Here is a 14,443-nt window from a genome sequence, read left to right as displayed (position 1 = left end):
GTTTTTATAGAGCTCTCCAGGTGAGTCTTAATCTTTAGGCAGCACAGGAAACTTCTACCATAGATGTTGCTTCACTAAGTGTTACTTACAAGAATTCTAGCAAACTTTTTAATTGTAGCTTCAAGCAAAATACTTTTCACGTAACAGAACTTGTCTCTTAAGTTAAACCTTATAGTGGCTAAACATTAGTGTTTCCCACGCATCAGGAGGTTTCTAGGCAGTTGTGATAGCAGCATAAACCTGTATGGAGCTCATCTCGAGGACCAAGTACCTTATAACCTGAGGATCTTCTGATTTTTTATTTTTGTAATGGATTTTTATTGTTGAAACAAGAGTGTTTAAGATATGAGACCTCAGATAAAATAATTGATTTCAGTGATGCTTTTCCTTAAAAGGGTTCAGCACTAGATAACCTGTGTATAATGAGATTTATTTTAGAATGTTTGCTACTGTTTATAATATTTTTTGCAAGTTTTTTTCCAACTGTTAAAATTACACAGTGTAAAAATGTTGGCAAGTCAGAATAGTAGTAGTAGTAGAAGTAACGGGAATCTTTGAAGCTGACTGCCACAGCCATTTTGCAGTGCTGTGATCCTGCTTCTGGAAAGGGAGTAAGGGAAGTGATCATGTGATCTGAAAGGTGTAATGGAGAAAATATTTCCACCACAAAGAATTAAGCACTGTTAACAGTTGTACGTGTTCACTTCTGGTTTCCTACCTATGGGCACATTTTTTTAAATAAAAAAACGGAACAAATAATATATAAGCACATTCTGTCTTTTAAAAAAGGCAGATAATGTTATGGATAAAGTCATCTTTAATTACCATTCCCAGCCCTGGCCAGTTGGCTCAGTGATAGAGTGTTAGCCCAGCCTGTGGATGTCCTGGGTTCAATTCCCGGCCAGGGCACACAGGAGAGGCATCCCATCTACTTCTCTATTCTCTCTTTTCTCTTCCCCTCTCCTCCCCTCCCCTCCTGCAGCCATGGCTCAGTTGGAGAGAGTTGGTCCCAGGCACTGAGAGTGGCTCCATGGCCTCTGCCTCAGGCACTAGAATGGCTTGGGGTTGCAATGGAGCAATGAGCCCATATGGGTAGAGCATTGCCCCCTAGTGGGCTTGCCGGGTGGATTCTGCTTGGGGTGCACACGGGAATCTCTCTGCCTCCCCTCCTCTCACTAAACATTAAAAAAAAAAAAAAAAAGTTACATTCCCCTTTCTGTTCTCTAGTTACAACATTGGTCCTGCACCTTCACTGAAATAATTACTTTTATAAGTTTGATACACATATGTTGGCCAGTACAGTTTTCATACTTGTTACCATGCAGAACATACACTGTTGTTTAGTTTTAGTTTCTCTAAATGGTGTCATGCTATAAATATATCATCCTGCAACTTTTCCCCTTCAAGGTTGGATCTATCCAAGCTGATGCTTACTGATCTAGTTCCATTGCCTTGGCTGCATAGGACTCCAGCCAAGGCAACATGCTACAATTTCTCCAGTCCCCTTTGAGGGGGTTAATATTGTCTCTTTTATAAATAATGCTGCAACAAATAATCTTCATGGCTCTTCTTGAACATCTGTATTATTGTTTTTCTAGGGTTACGTAGATTTTTATTCTGCTTTTTCTCCTCTAACCTTAAGGCAAGAGCATTTCCACTGGCTTAATATAACCTATGCATTAACACATACCTCTTGAATCTAGACATTGAAACATCTTTTATTTCCATAGTGAAGAATTAATATGAAATTGTAATCAGACACAAGGCTTTCCTTTTTACATTGGGGTAATTTAAACATTGCACATGCTCTCTTAGTAGTAAAACATTAAACTATTTCAACACAAAGGATTAAAAAACAAATTAGAAGCATAATTAATACTTGAGTGGCCAGAGCAAGTGAGGACTGGTGTACGTGAGACTTAGTGTTCTATCTCCCTTTTCTAAGTCTAGAGAAGTTTCTTAGATTTTCCAAGATGTCCTCTGTCACAGCATCCTTGGGGGCCCTCCTCTGATGCCACTTCTCTGCCTCTTCCCTGACTGTCAGCTCTGCACACCTGCCTCTTGTCCTGTTGCTGCAGCAGCCTCCTTGGAAGAGGAGGTCCTGTTTATTGTGTACCCCAAACAAATGAGCATAATGCCCGACACATGGGCTTTGATCAAATATATTTCGGATAGAGGAAAGTGAGACAGTATATGTGGGGATGAGAGAATTAGAGTGGGGGAGTGGGAAGTAAGGATGGCCACTTTAGTAAAGACCTTCAGCTTAGTGACAGTATGAAGTAGAATAAGGAAGGAAGCATTAAGAGGAAATGAAGTTGTAAGGATAATAAAGGGGCAGCTTTCGCAGTGGATCTCGGCTTGAGAATAGTGCCATTGGCACACTCACAAACAGTAAATCACCAGTTATACATTAGAGAGTAAATGCATTCCTCCTCAGAATTTAACTATCAGTGTATTTGTTAAAGTCCATTCTTATTTTCTAGGAATAAATTTTAGAAACTTGGATTCCTGACAAATCTACCCATCTTACAGAATTTAACTCCTTGCTTCATATCTTGGTTGCCCTAATTTTAATCAAAACTGGGTTTCCTGGAATGAGTAGACTAAAGTTAAAGGAAATATTTTGGTCACTGTTCTTATGAAATCCTTTGTGGTTTGGAAGCAGTACTCCTTTAGCATTTCAACAGTTTCATTCATGTTCTGCACACAGCGGAGCAGAACGATGCCAGTAACTGAGCTTCAGAAAGAGAAGTTCAAATGCAGAACCTCCAAATTTAGAGACTGAACAATAAAGCTTTGGGAAGGCCATCAGAGAGTAGCTTTCTTAACTTTTATCAAGGCACTAGTTATAAACCATGTGATACTATAAATTTTCTTGACGAGGTAACTTTATAGCTCGGAAAACAATTTCTTTAATGATTATTTTGTATAGAAAGCTGCATTGCTCTTGAAGTTTGCTTATTTTCTTTGATAGAACTTTAATGCATTTTAAGTAAATGCCATTGTCAGGAGAATCTATAGTCTTATCAGTAATCAAAGCTCTAAGATGAAAAGTTACGGGTATCATCACCTTTTCCAATACTGAAATTGTTTCCAGTACAGAAGTACTTTAATTGTTCTCTGGATACTTTTTGCTGCTAATTAACATCTCTTTTTACAGGATTCATGAATAAAATTTTCCATCCCAACATTGATGAAGCGTAAGTAACTTTAAAAATATTTAAATCTTAGCAGCAACTGCTCTTGATTAGAGTTCATCTCTCTCTTCATTATACAGAAGCTTCAGTTATCTTTTTGGATTTTATCAGCAGCTAGGGCTGTGTGAATGGTCACTTAGAGTCCCAGGGATGTGATATTCTAAACTGCTTAGGTCAGATTCTATTGGACTGCTTAATTTTTCCATTGTCCATTGGTCTGTCATTTCCCTAGATAGCCAGCTAGCATTTGTAATATCCCACATCTCCTCTTTATGTGGACACAACTCAGAGATCTGTTTCCAATGTATGGACTTACTATTTTCAGCCCTTGAAGAATTTCTCAGTTCACGAGAGTAAAGCAAAAGTGAAGGACAGTTTCATTTCAGTTATTGCATCTTAGTTATCCCTTTCTTTGCATCTAATGTTAGTTATATTTTAAAATGTGATACCAGTGCCTCTTATTTTGTTACTTCCAGTGCTGTTTAGAATACATGATTATTTGTTCTGCATTTTTTTCCTTGCCATGGCTCTAAATTTTGGTATTTCATGCACATACACATACATGTGGGGTATTCTGGACCCTGTGTGAGTAGGTTGCATACATGCAACACACCCCATTGTCCTTTAATATGTCTGTATATCAGTCATCCGAACAACACAGATGTTCTCTTATGTGACTGCTCTATAGTCGTCAGATTTAAGAATTGATTATTACTGTCATAGTACATTTTAGTCTGCTGCCATATTCTCGCAATGTAGGTACTTTTTAGCAACTTTTTTTTTTCACTCGGGATTCAGTCCAGGCTTGTGTATTGTATTTAGTTATCATATTTCTTTAAACTACTTTAATCTGGAATAGTTCCCCCCAGCTTTTTATACAATTGCCATTATTAAAGAATATAGGCCAGATATTTTATAAGACAGCTGTCCCTCAGTTTGGGTTTGTCTGCGGTGTCCTTACTATTACATTCAGAGTATGCACTAAGTGAGATTGTGTCCTCCTCGGGGTAGCCTGTTCGGAGCCCGGTGGGTCTGTCTGCCCCTGGTTGCCAGTGTTCATCCTCATCACCTGGCTGAGGTGTTGACGGTTTCTCTGTGGTATCATTACTGTTTTTCCCTTTCTATCTGTAAGGAGACACTGAAAATTTTGTATACAGGGTAGGGAAAAAGGTTTACAGTTGTCTGTATGGAAAAACAATACAGTAATAAAAATACAAGAATAAACTGTTTTTGCGTACTCACAACTGGAAACGTATGTTTGCCCACCCTGTATATTCTGCTTCTCGTCACACTTTCCACAGTTGAGAATCTTTTTTTTTTAAATGATCTATTAAAGTATTTTTCTTGATAAATAAAATTAGTTGCCAGATACATGCAACTAACTTTCTAATTTTAAAAAAAATGCCATTCTTTCCATCTGTTTCAGGTCAGGAACTGTGTGTCTAGATGTAATTAATCAAACTTGGACAGCTCTCTATGGTGAGTTTGGCCATGAAATATTTTTTTAGAGATGTTGAGACACTGCCTTAAAAAATGTTATTTGGCCTTTTCTTCTCTGATTTAAGATGTTTTGTTGGTAATGGGAAGGGATTTTGAAGGCCTGGATGGGAAAGTTTTATCAGTGAAAAAACACTTTTTTTTTTTGTAAATTCAAGCTTTGATTTAGCAGAAGTTTAATCTTCTGAGATTCTGAAATTAAGGTATAGTGATATGCACATTTAAACAGAGATACATATTAAAATGTTTGTATAACTGTGTGTGTGTTCAGAACCACATTGTCTACATGTTTATCTGTAATACCTTTTGTTTTTAGAAAAACTTTTAGGAATGTCCCTATGAATGATAACGATATATTAAGAGGTTTTGGGGGATCATCTGTTTCAAAGACCTAAGCCAGGGGTCCCCAAACTTTTTACACAGGGGGCCAGTTCACTGTCCCTCAGACTGTTGGAGGGCCGGACTATAAAAAAAACTATGAACAAGTCCCTATGCACACTGCACATATCTTATTTTAAAGTAAAAAAACAAAACGGGAACAAATACAATATTTAAAATAAAGAACAAGTAAATTTAAATCAACAAACTGACCAGTATTTCAATGAGAACTATGCTCCTCTCACTGACCACCAATGAAAGAGGTGCCCCTTCCAGAAGTGCGGCGGGGGCCAGATAAATGGCCTCAGGGGCCGCATTTTGGGGACCCCTGGCCTAAACCTTGTGATGAAGCAAAGAATCATTTAGCTTCACCTTGAGCACCGAGGTTAACATCTCTAACAGTGGATCAACAGTGAATTGCCGGCCTCTGCAAAATACTGTGCTGTCACAGAGAAACAGAAGGATATCAGGCCCCTCCCTGAGCTTGTTTGTAACTTGGGTGGGTTGCTCAGCATATTTTAAAATATATTTAAAGTTCATTACAGATACAGAAGATGAATATGTTTATTCCCCCTGCATGTCTGATCCCATGTCCTCCTCATACATCACGGACTCTCCCTGCTTTCAGATCCCCACCCCACGAAGCTTCTCTTGATGCTCAAGCTGGACATACTCTCTGGCCACTCTTACATATTATAGCTCTGTCTTGTGGCCTGCATTTATTTTCTATGTTGTGTTCATTGTTATGCCTGTATTTTCTGTACTACTAGATTATATCCTACCTTAAGAGCTGTTGAGGTGTGTGTGTCTGATTTGTCTCTTAAGTCTGGTCCTCCTAACACAGTGCCTTGCACCAGTGTGTTGGAAAGAATGAATGATGCAAACAAGCCATTGCTGGGAGATACAAAAAGAGAGAGGAAAGATCACTTTAGGTGGGGTTAACCAGGTACGGCCTCCTCTTGTCAAAGAGTTGTGATACCTTTTATTTATTTTTTTTAACAGGGACAGAAAGAGAGTCAGAGAGAGGGATAGATAGAGACAGACAGACAGGAACGGAGAGAGATGAGAAGCATCAGTCATCAGTTTTTCGTTGTGACACCTTAGTTCGTTAATTGCTTTCTCATATGTGCCTTAACCGCAGGCCTTCAGCAGACCGAGTAACCCCTTGCTCGAGCCAGCGACCTTGGGTCCAAGCTGGTGAGCTTTTTGCTCAAGCCAGATGAGCCTGCGCTCAAGCTGGCGACCTCGGAGTCTTGAACCTGGGTCTCATCCCAGTCCAATGCTCTATCCACTGCGCCACCGCCTGGTCAGGCTTGTGAGACCTTTTAAAGGTTTAAGGTTCATAAGACGTCTTATTTGAGCCAGTCTGAGTTAACTTGCCAGATACCCTTGTATGAGGGTGGTGCTTGATCACAGAGAAAAGTTGATCACCAGCAGAATCCTCCTGATTCTGCCATTTAAGTATTATCTCCTCTGCCTGGAGTTTTCTTCCATAACTTTGTGTGGCTGCTACCTTCTTCTCATCTCAACATGACTTCCTAGAGAAGCCCCCTTTCCTAGCCACTCCATCTAAAGTAATATCCCTCCATAGCACAACACTGCTTTAAAAGTCTGTCTTTAGAATCAGTATTTGTTTATTGTTTATCTTGTCCTATTAGATTGTAAGCTCCACAAGAGCAGGGATGCTGTGTGTGTGCACATGTACACACACATCTAAAAGAGTGCCTGTTGTACAGTGTGGGTTCAGATATTTGTTGAATTAATGAATGAATTAATCATGCCCAATACTATTTAGCATGCAAGTTTTAGGGAAATTACAGCTTATAAAGAGATGAAGCAATAAGAAATAACATATATGCTGAGGTTGATTAAGTGAATTCCTTTTAAGATGGTTTTTTGGGTAATAATGTCTCATGGCAGGCTGCCTGGAATATCTGATATAATGATGTCTTCTCTTAAATTGCATTCACATTTTAGAAATGTACATAACAAAAAACTGCAAGCTGGTTCCAATTGCAAAAAGGTAATTGAATGTTAGTTTAATTAATTTTTATACTATTGACCAAAAAACCTTCCTGGTTTTCTAATTCTCAAGTGCTTCACATCTCAGAACAGTTTATTTTTAAAATAACAGCTCTATTGAATTATAATTTACATCCATAAAATTCGCCCATTAAAAGTATGATTTGAAAGGCTTTAGTATACTCACAATTTTGTGCAGTCATTACCACATTTTCGTTACCTGAGAGAGAAACCCCTCACCCTTTAGCTCTCTCCCCCTTATCCGCCTGTCCCTCCGCCCCTAGGCCTGGGCAACAGCTAATCTTTTTGCCTCTATGGATTTGTGTCCTGGACATTCTTTATAAACAGAATCATACTATATGTGGTCTTTTGTGACTACCTTTTTATTTTTCTTCCCCATTTCATATAATCTTTTGAAGATTCATCCATGTTGCCCCATGTATCAGTATTGCATTCTTTTTTATGGCCAAGTAATATTCCATTGTACAGACACCACATTTTTATCCATTTGTCAGATGATGGACATTTGGGTTGTTTTTATTTTTGGGCCATTATGAATATTTGTGCACAGGTTTCAGTGTGGATGTATGTTTTCATTTCTCTTGGTGTTTTACCTGGGAGCAGAACTACTGGATGTAATTGTGGTAACTGCTTAACCATTTGCGGAACTGTTTTCCAAAGTGATCGGACCACTTTACATTCCCACTAGCAGGTGTAAGAGGTTCAGAACAGACTTTAAAGCAGAAGGCCAACATGACTAAGGTTTCATCACGTCTATAAAACTCTGTAACCTGTTTTTGTATTACCTTGCAAAGCATTAATAAGTTAACATGAATTAAACCTCAGTGGTCAGTGAACTTTGATTTCTGTATTACATGTGTATTGTTATGAATTATTATTGTTCAGTGTTCTGTAATATGAGAGCGTGGATGTACTAACATTACAGGTAAGTGCAAGAAACCACAAACAGCATATTCAAATAGAGTCCAAAGTCTACTGTGCATGAGAATTGTTTTGATATTTTGCTCAAATCCTCAAATTATTCAAGGAAATTTAAGACTTTAAATTTAGATTGTCTTTAATTTTAAATTAAAATTTTTTCATGGAAGGTTTTAGAAGCAGGTAAATACAATTTATATCAAAGTACTGATAGAGAGAGAGAGTTGGTTCAGATTACCTTGTTTCTTTTAGACTGATCTTGAGATCTAAATTTTATTACAAACTGCTAAAGCTTCTGTCATTGAAGGTTAATTCATAATTGGTGAATTCTGAATACTCAAGTTATTGCTGTAATTCTTGAGAGAATCTTTACTCAAAGGACAAAAAAAATCTAATAAGAAACAACTAATTAGGCCCTGGCCGGTTGGCTCAGTGGTAGAGCATCGGCCTGGCATGCAGGAGTCCCGGGTTCGATTCCCGGCCAGGGCACACAGGAGAAGTACCCATCTGCTTCTCCACCCCTCCCCCTCTCCTTCCTCTCTGTCTCTCTCTTCCCCTCCTGCAACCAAGGCTCCATTGGAGCAAAGATGGCCCGGGCACTGAGGATGGCTCTATGGCTTCTGCCTCAGGCACTAGAATGGCTCTGGTTGCAACAGAGCGACGCCCCAGATGGGCAGAGCATCACCCCCTGGTGGGCGTGCTGGGTGGATCCCGGTCGGGTGCATGCGGGAGTCTGACTGCCTCCCCGTTTTTATCTTCAGAAAAATACAAAACAAACAAACAAACCTAATTTGTGAAAGTTGGCATATTAGCACAAATACTCAACTGAAAAGCAAAAGTCTTAACCTGGCAACCAAAACTTGTTTCAGTACTTCTCCTGTGTGAAAGTTCTGCAGTTAACTTTGCCCCAGGGCATGCACTGTGCAGTGTGTATTTATAGTATAATAGCAATTCCCTGTTGAAATTTTAGATTTATACTTATAAATCGGTAATAAACAAGTTCGTGTTTGTAGCATTTTTTTTTAAGCAAGAGACAGAAAGGGACAGACAGGAAGGGAGAGAGATCAGAAGCATCAAAATTCTTCATTGCAGCACCTTAGTTGTTCATTGATTGCTTTCTAATATGTGCCTTGACTGGGGGGGCTACAGCAGAACAAGTGACCCCCTGGCTCAAGCCAGCGACCCTGGGGTCATGTCTATGATCCTGCACTCAAGCTGGTGAGCCTCGAGTTTTGAACCTGTGTCCTCAGCATCCAGGCTGACGCTCTATCCACTGTGCCACCATCTGGTCAGGCATGTTTGTAGCAAATTTAGCCCTCTGTCCTACTCCCCATCCCCCAAAGAGGAAACTAACTTCTGATAGCCCATTTGCCTCATTGTCCCGTTCTTACCCTGGCTTTCTTTGCCAAGCATACATGCAGTTTGTTCATTCAGAGGCTCAGAATTGGTATAACTAGTACAATCACTCAGTAATTTTTAATTTTATATTATTTAACCTTGCAAGAGAGGTAATTAAAGTGAGTCATTTGATTAATTTTCTAAAGGTGCTTGTCATCAGTGTTATCTATTGACTATGAAGCTTTTATTGTTCTCTTGTGACAATTAAAAGGAAAGTAGCAGATACCAGATACCATCATGCACTTACTTGATCTTGGCTTCCTGTCTGATAGCATCTTTTTAACATCTCTTCCTGCTTGCTCTCCCAGACAGTGTGATAGGAACTCTGGAAAACTTAAATGCAGCCAAGGGGACCTGGACTTCAGTTCTAAAAACAACTGAAAAAAAATTTTTTTTAATGTTGTTGGGTTTTTTTTTTAGATTTTATTTATTCATTTTAGAGAGAGAAGACAGAGAGGGGAAGAGAGAGAGAGAGAGGAAAGAGGGAGGAGCAGAAAGCATCAACTCCCATATGTGCCTTGACTAGGCAAGCCTGGGGTTTTGAACCGGTGACCTCGGCATTCCAGGTCGATGCTTTACCCATTGCGCCACCACAGGTCAGGCAAAAAAAAACAAAACTGAAATTTTAGACATGGAAGGAAAGGTCATTAAGCCATAGGTAACTGTTTAAGCTCCCCCTTCAATTTTTCAGTTTCCTTTTTACTCCAAGATATATTTTATCCAAGCAGGAACCTGAAGTGCCGAGGCTGCCAGTTTGGAACCCTGGGCTTGCCTGGTCAAGGCACATATCAGTTGATGCTTCCCACTCCTTCCCCCACCTTTCTCTCTCTCTCTCTCTCTCTCTCTCTCTCTCTCTCTCTCTCTCCTCTCCTCTCCTCTCTCTAAAATCAGTAAGTTAAAAAAAGATATATTTTATCCATGTTGTCTTTTCCCCAAAAACTCCTGGAAGCTCAGGCGCCTTCCCTGCAGCCAGCCTAGCTTTACTGGCCTCCCTCCACCCGCCCAGGCCCTGCGCACCTGACCCTGCAGGTTGTCTTTCTCTCTTCAACTTCCTTTTGACTCATTTCTTGACTGACTTGGTAAGTCACTTATTTTGTGGGTTAAATTGTATACATGTAAGGTGGAAGACAATTTTCTTATAAAATGGGGCAGTTTATAATTTTATTGTCACCCTCAGGGTTGCTAGCAAATGGACTGGATACTCCTATTTTGCTAGTGAGAAAAATGAGCATTTGGGAAGTTACTTCCCTAGGTGATCTGGGGAGTCAGTGACAAACAAATGAAGTTGACTACCACAAAAGGAATGCTTCAGGGGCTTTGAGATTAGAGTTAGACAAGGGAACAAAGTTTCTTTGACTAGGTATTTAGAAAAAATTTAAACTATGAATTTAATAGTACTAACTGGGGGCCTAATGAATTTAAGCTGATAAATGAATGTAAGCTTTCCCATGTTGGAAATACTGATCCCATCTCTGTTCAGTTAGCCTGTAAATCTTTCCAAACAGTTCAGATTTTGGCTGAAGGTAGATAACTGTATCTTAAAATAATGCTTTACGTTGAATTAGTGCTTTTAGTTTCTAGACTTTTTAGTGCCATTACATAGACAAAAGATACATGTATCTGTATGAGTGCATGATTGGCCAACAGCTACTGTTTGAACAGGCTTGCAAACACAGTATTGATCCATCCATATTGGCATCACAAACATGACCCAGCCTTTGAACAGCGGGATGTCATTATGAGTCTCTGAGACAGCCAGGTAGAGCAGCTCTTTCTTTTAAGTACCGTGGGAGAAGTGTCAGTTCTGGTGGATAAAGAAGGAAAGATGCTGAGTTTTGGATTTGATGGTTTCAACAGTACTTTGCTCCATCATGTACCTCCTTTATCTATCTGCTTGGATGGAAGTAGTCAGTGTGGAATTGTTAGGAGGCCCAGGAGTTTAATTAGCTATACACAGAATAAGGGATCTTTTGGGTTGAACAGTATAGCAGAAATTCATTAAAATCGCTATATTCACATTGCTGGTGGTATTAGGACCATGGAGTGCTTCAGGCACTGTGGCTCATGGGACATGAACCAGACTGTTAAAGACAGCCACAACTTTGTTCTCCTTTCTTTGGGCTGTAGTTTTGGTGCTTAGTTGTAGTAACTGTGTATAGGTAGTCTTTCCCCATGCATGGCCCATTACCTGTAATTGCATGAAGCTGTCTTGTTCTTTTCTAACATTAAGGGCAAACTAAATTATTGTCTAGTAATTAAAAAGTTTAATAATGAGTTTTGCCTGACCTGTGGTGGCGCAGTGGATAAAGTGTCGACCTGGAACGCTGAGGTTGCCGGTTTGATACCCAGGCCTTGCCTGGTCAAGGCATATATGGGGGTTGATGCTTCCTGCTCCTCCCCCTTCTCTCACTCTCTTTCTCCCCTCTGTCTAAAATGAGTAAATAAAATATTTTAAAAAGTGAGTTTTAGTATGACTGTAAGAACACCCAAGTACTTAATTATACATTAACTGACCTCATTTCTGGAAGGTTAATAACAAATCCTTTTACCATGTTTTAGCTTGCAATCGTTTAAGGTAAGCAGGGTCATGCCAGGTTTGAACTAGGATGACCTCAGAAGAACACCCAGGTAAGGTTGGAAGGGTTTTGAGATTGACCACAAGGGGGTTGTTGCTGATGAACAAGAATCTATTTTCTTCATTCTGACCTCAGTATTAACACTCATTTTCTTCTGCTGAGCTCTGTAGTTAAAGTACATTGTGGGAGGGACCTGCATTTAGGCAGTGGACAGGAGTGATTTTCTAAGTTGATGGAAAGATTTAAACTATTCCTGTTACGTAACTGCGTGCTTGAGGTTGGTGCTCCAGCACTAAGCAGACTGTCTGGTGTTCCTCCAGGTTTCAGTACCCTACGTCTTCGACAATGCCCTTTCCCACATAGGACAGAAATGCCTATATTTTAGCTTGGAATACTTAAAAACTATAATGCTACCACTAGTGAGATTAAGTATATCATATATTGCAGCAATTCTTTGAATGTCTAATTACTAATTCTTAATTTCTACTAATTGCTTTTTTATCTTGAGTAGTGTAAGGAGGGAGATGCTTTGTTTTTTGCCTGGAATGACCCTCTTCATAAGACCTTATTTTATCTTTAAAAAATCACCGTGGGCCCTGGCCAGGTAGCTCAGATGGTTAGAGCGTCGTCCCGACATGCTGAGGTTACGGGTTTGATTCCCACTCAGGCACATGCAAGAATCAACCAAAAGGCCCTGGCCGGTTGGCTTAGTGGTAGAGCGTTGGCCTGGCATGCAGAAGTCCCGGGTTCGATTTCCGGCCAGGGCACACAGGAGAAGCGCCCATCTGCTTCTCCACCCCTCCCCCTCTCCTTCCTCTCTGTCTCTCTCTTCCCCTCCCGCAGCCGAGGCTCCACTGGAGCAAAGATGGCCCGGGCGCAGGGGATGGCTCCTTGGCCTCTGCCCCAGGCGCTAGAGTGGCTCTGGTCGCAACAGAGCGATGCCCCGGAGGGGCAGAGCATCGCCCCCTGGTGGGCGTGCCGGTGGATCCCGGTCGGGCGCATGCAGGAGTCTGTCTGACTGTCTCTCCCCGTTTCCGGCTTCAGAAAAATACAGAGAAAAAAAAAAAAAAAGAATCAACCAATGAATGTATAAATAAATGGAACAGCAAATAATGGTTCTCTGTCTCTCTCCCTTTTTCTCTCTAAAAAGCAATCTAAAAATTCCAGTGGGCTACCATGAGAACGTATATCTGATGAGAAAACAGTAAATCTGTTGAGTTCAGACTTTTTTGTATATTTATCCACATGGGAGACCCTCTCAGTTAATTAAGTAACTGGACAGATACATTCTTGAATTGACCGTCTAGCAGATTGGTGGCTGGATGTTAGCACTTGGTAAACCAGGTAGGCACAGCCAGCTTTGTGGCCATCTGGCTCTGCCACGGTAATGCAGAAAGTCTCTGTGGTGGTCTGCTCCCGCTCGCCATGTGTTTGCCCTCACAACAGCTATAGACATAAGCTTTTCCTTGTTGAAGGTGGGCTCAAAATTAGTTATTTTAGAGAATGTTATTTTTCATCTCAAAACCATTTCTTCTTTCAAGTCCTTGTCAGAGGGCATCTCTCCTGATTGGCTTTATTGAAGTTCTCCTCGGAGTGTCTTGTCTTCTCGCGTACTGCACAGTATGTCTGGTTCACACATACCAACTTTGCGATCAGATGCAGCGCTAACCCTCCCGTTGATGAGCTCCAAAGATTTCTGACTGTTCCTCTTTTATGGGGTAACTATTTCTTGGTGTCATAGACTTTAAGCAAAAGAAAGCTAAAGTGACCAAACACTCAAATCCATTATTAAGATCATAACTTCTTAGGAGCTAATTAAAGAGTGGAAAAATAAATATTAATTAACCCCAAGTTATTAAATAGCTGAAGGAAGTCTGGAACTTTTATTTATTTGCTGTTTTACTCTCACCAGAAAATACTGGCTGCATGTAGGCTTGAATGTATGTTTTTTATATTTATAGTAGATAGCCCCCCCTCCAAAAAAAACCTTATTGAGTGAATGAAATGGACTTTCATGGTTGGGTTTTATTTTGAATGCATTATAAAAATTCATGACTTGCCTGACCAGTGGTGGCGCAGTGGATAAAGCATTGACCTGGAATGCTGAGGTCACTGGTTCAAAACCCTGCACTTGCATGGTCAAGGCACATATGGAAGTTGATGCTTCCTGCTCCTTCCCCCCTTCTCTCTCTTTCTCCCTCTCTTTTTTGCACTCTCTCCCCTCTCTAAAATAAATAAAAATAAAAATAGTTTAAAAATTCATGACTTGATTAGCAGTTTATGATGGATTAATTACACTTTCCTGTATGATGAGCAAAAGTCAATCAATGAAATTTTGAAAGATCAGATGCTGATTTTCTGTAGTAAATCAAGACTATGAATAACATGAAGTCCCAGGTGATCCCAACTTACCAATCAGTTTCTACTATAATGGCC

The 14,443-nt window shown here is 40.1% G+C and overlaps 1 protein-coding gene across 4 annotated transcripts in view; it reads left to right on the top strand.

Annotated features, from left to right (window-relative positions):
• UBE2H (ubiquitin conjugating enzyme E2 H) overlaps nt 1–14,443 on the top strand; it is a 113,403-nt gene that overhangs the window by 79,925 nt on the left and 19,035 nt on the right. For 2 of the 4 annotated variants that reach the window (XM_066262302.1, XM_066262301.1), the window contains exons 4-5: nt 3,161–3,200; nt 4,624–4,676. The exons of the other annotated variants lie outside the window; for them this stretch is intronic. In XM_066262302.1, the coding sequence (XP_066118399.1) occupies nt 3,161–3,200; nt 4,624–4,676 (93 nt within the window). The remainder of the gene's footprint in view (nt 1–3,160; nt 3,201–4,623; nt 4,677–14,443) is intronic. 4 annotated transcript variants of the gene reach the window in all.

Source organism: Saccopteryx bilineata, chromosome 2 (genome assembly GCF_036850765.1).
Source record: "Saccopteryx bilineata isolate mSacBil1 chromosome 2, mSacBil1_pri_phased_curated, whole genome shotgun sequence".
Lineage (NCBI taxonomy): Eukaryota > Metazoa > Chordata > Mammalia > Chiroptera > Emballonuridae > Saccopteryx > Saccopteryx bilineata.
The sequence above is the reverse complement of the archived record's forward strand: the minus strand, read 5'-3'. Positions and strand labels throughout refer to the sequence as shown.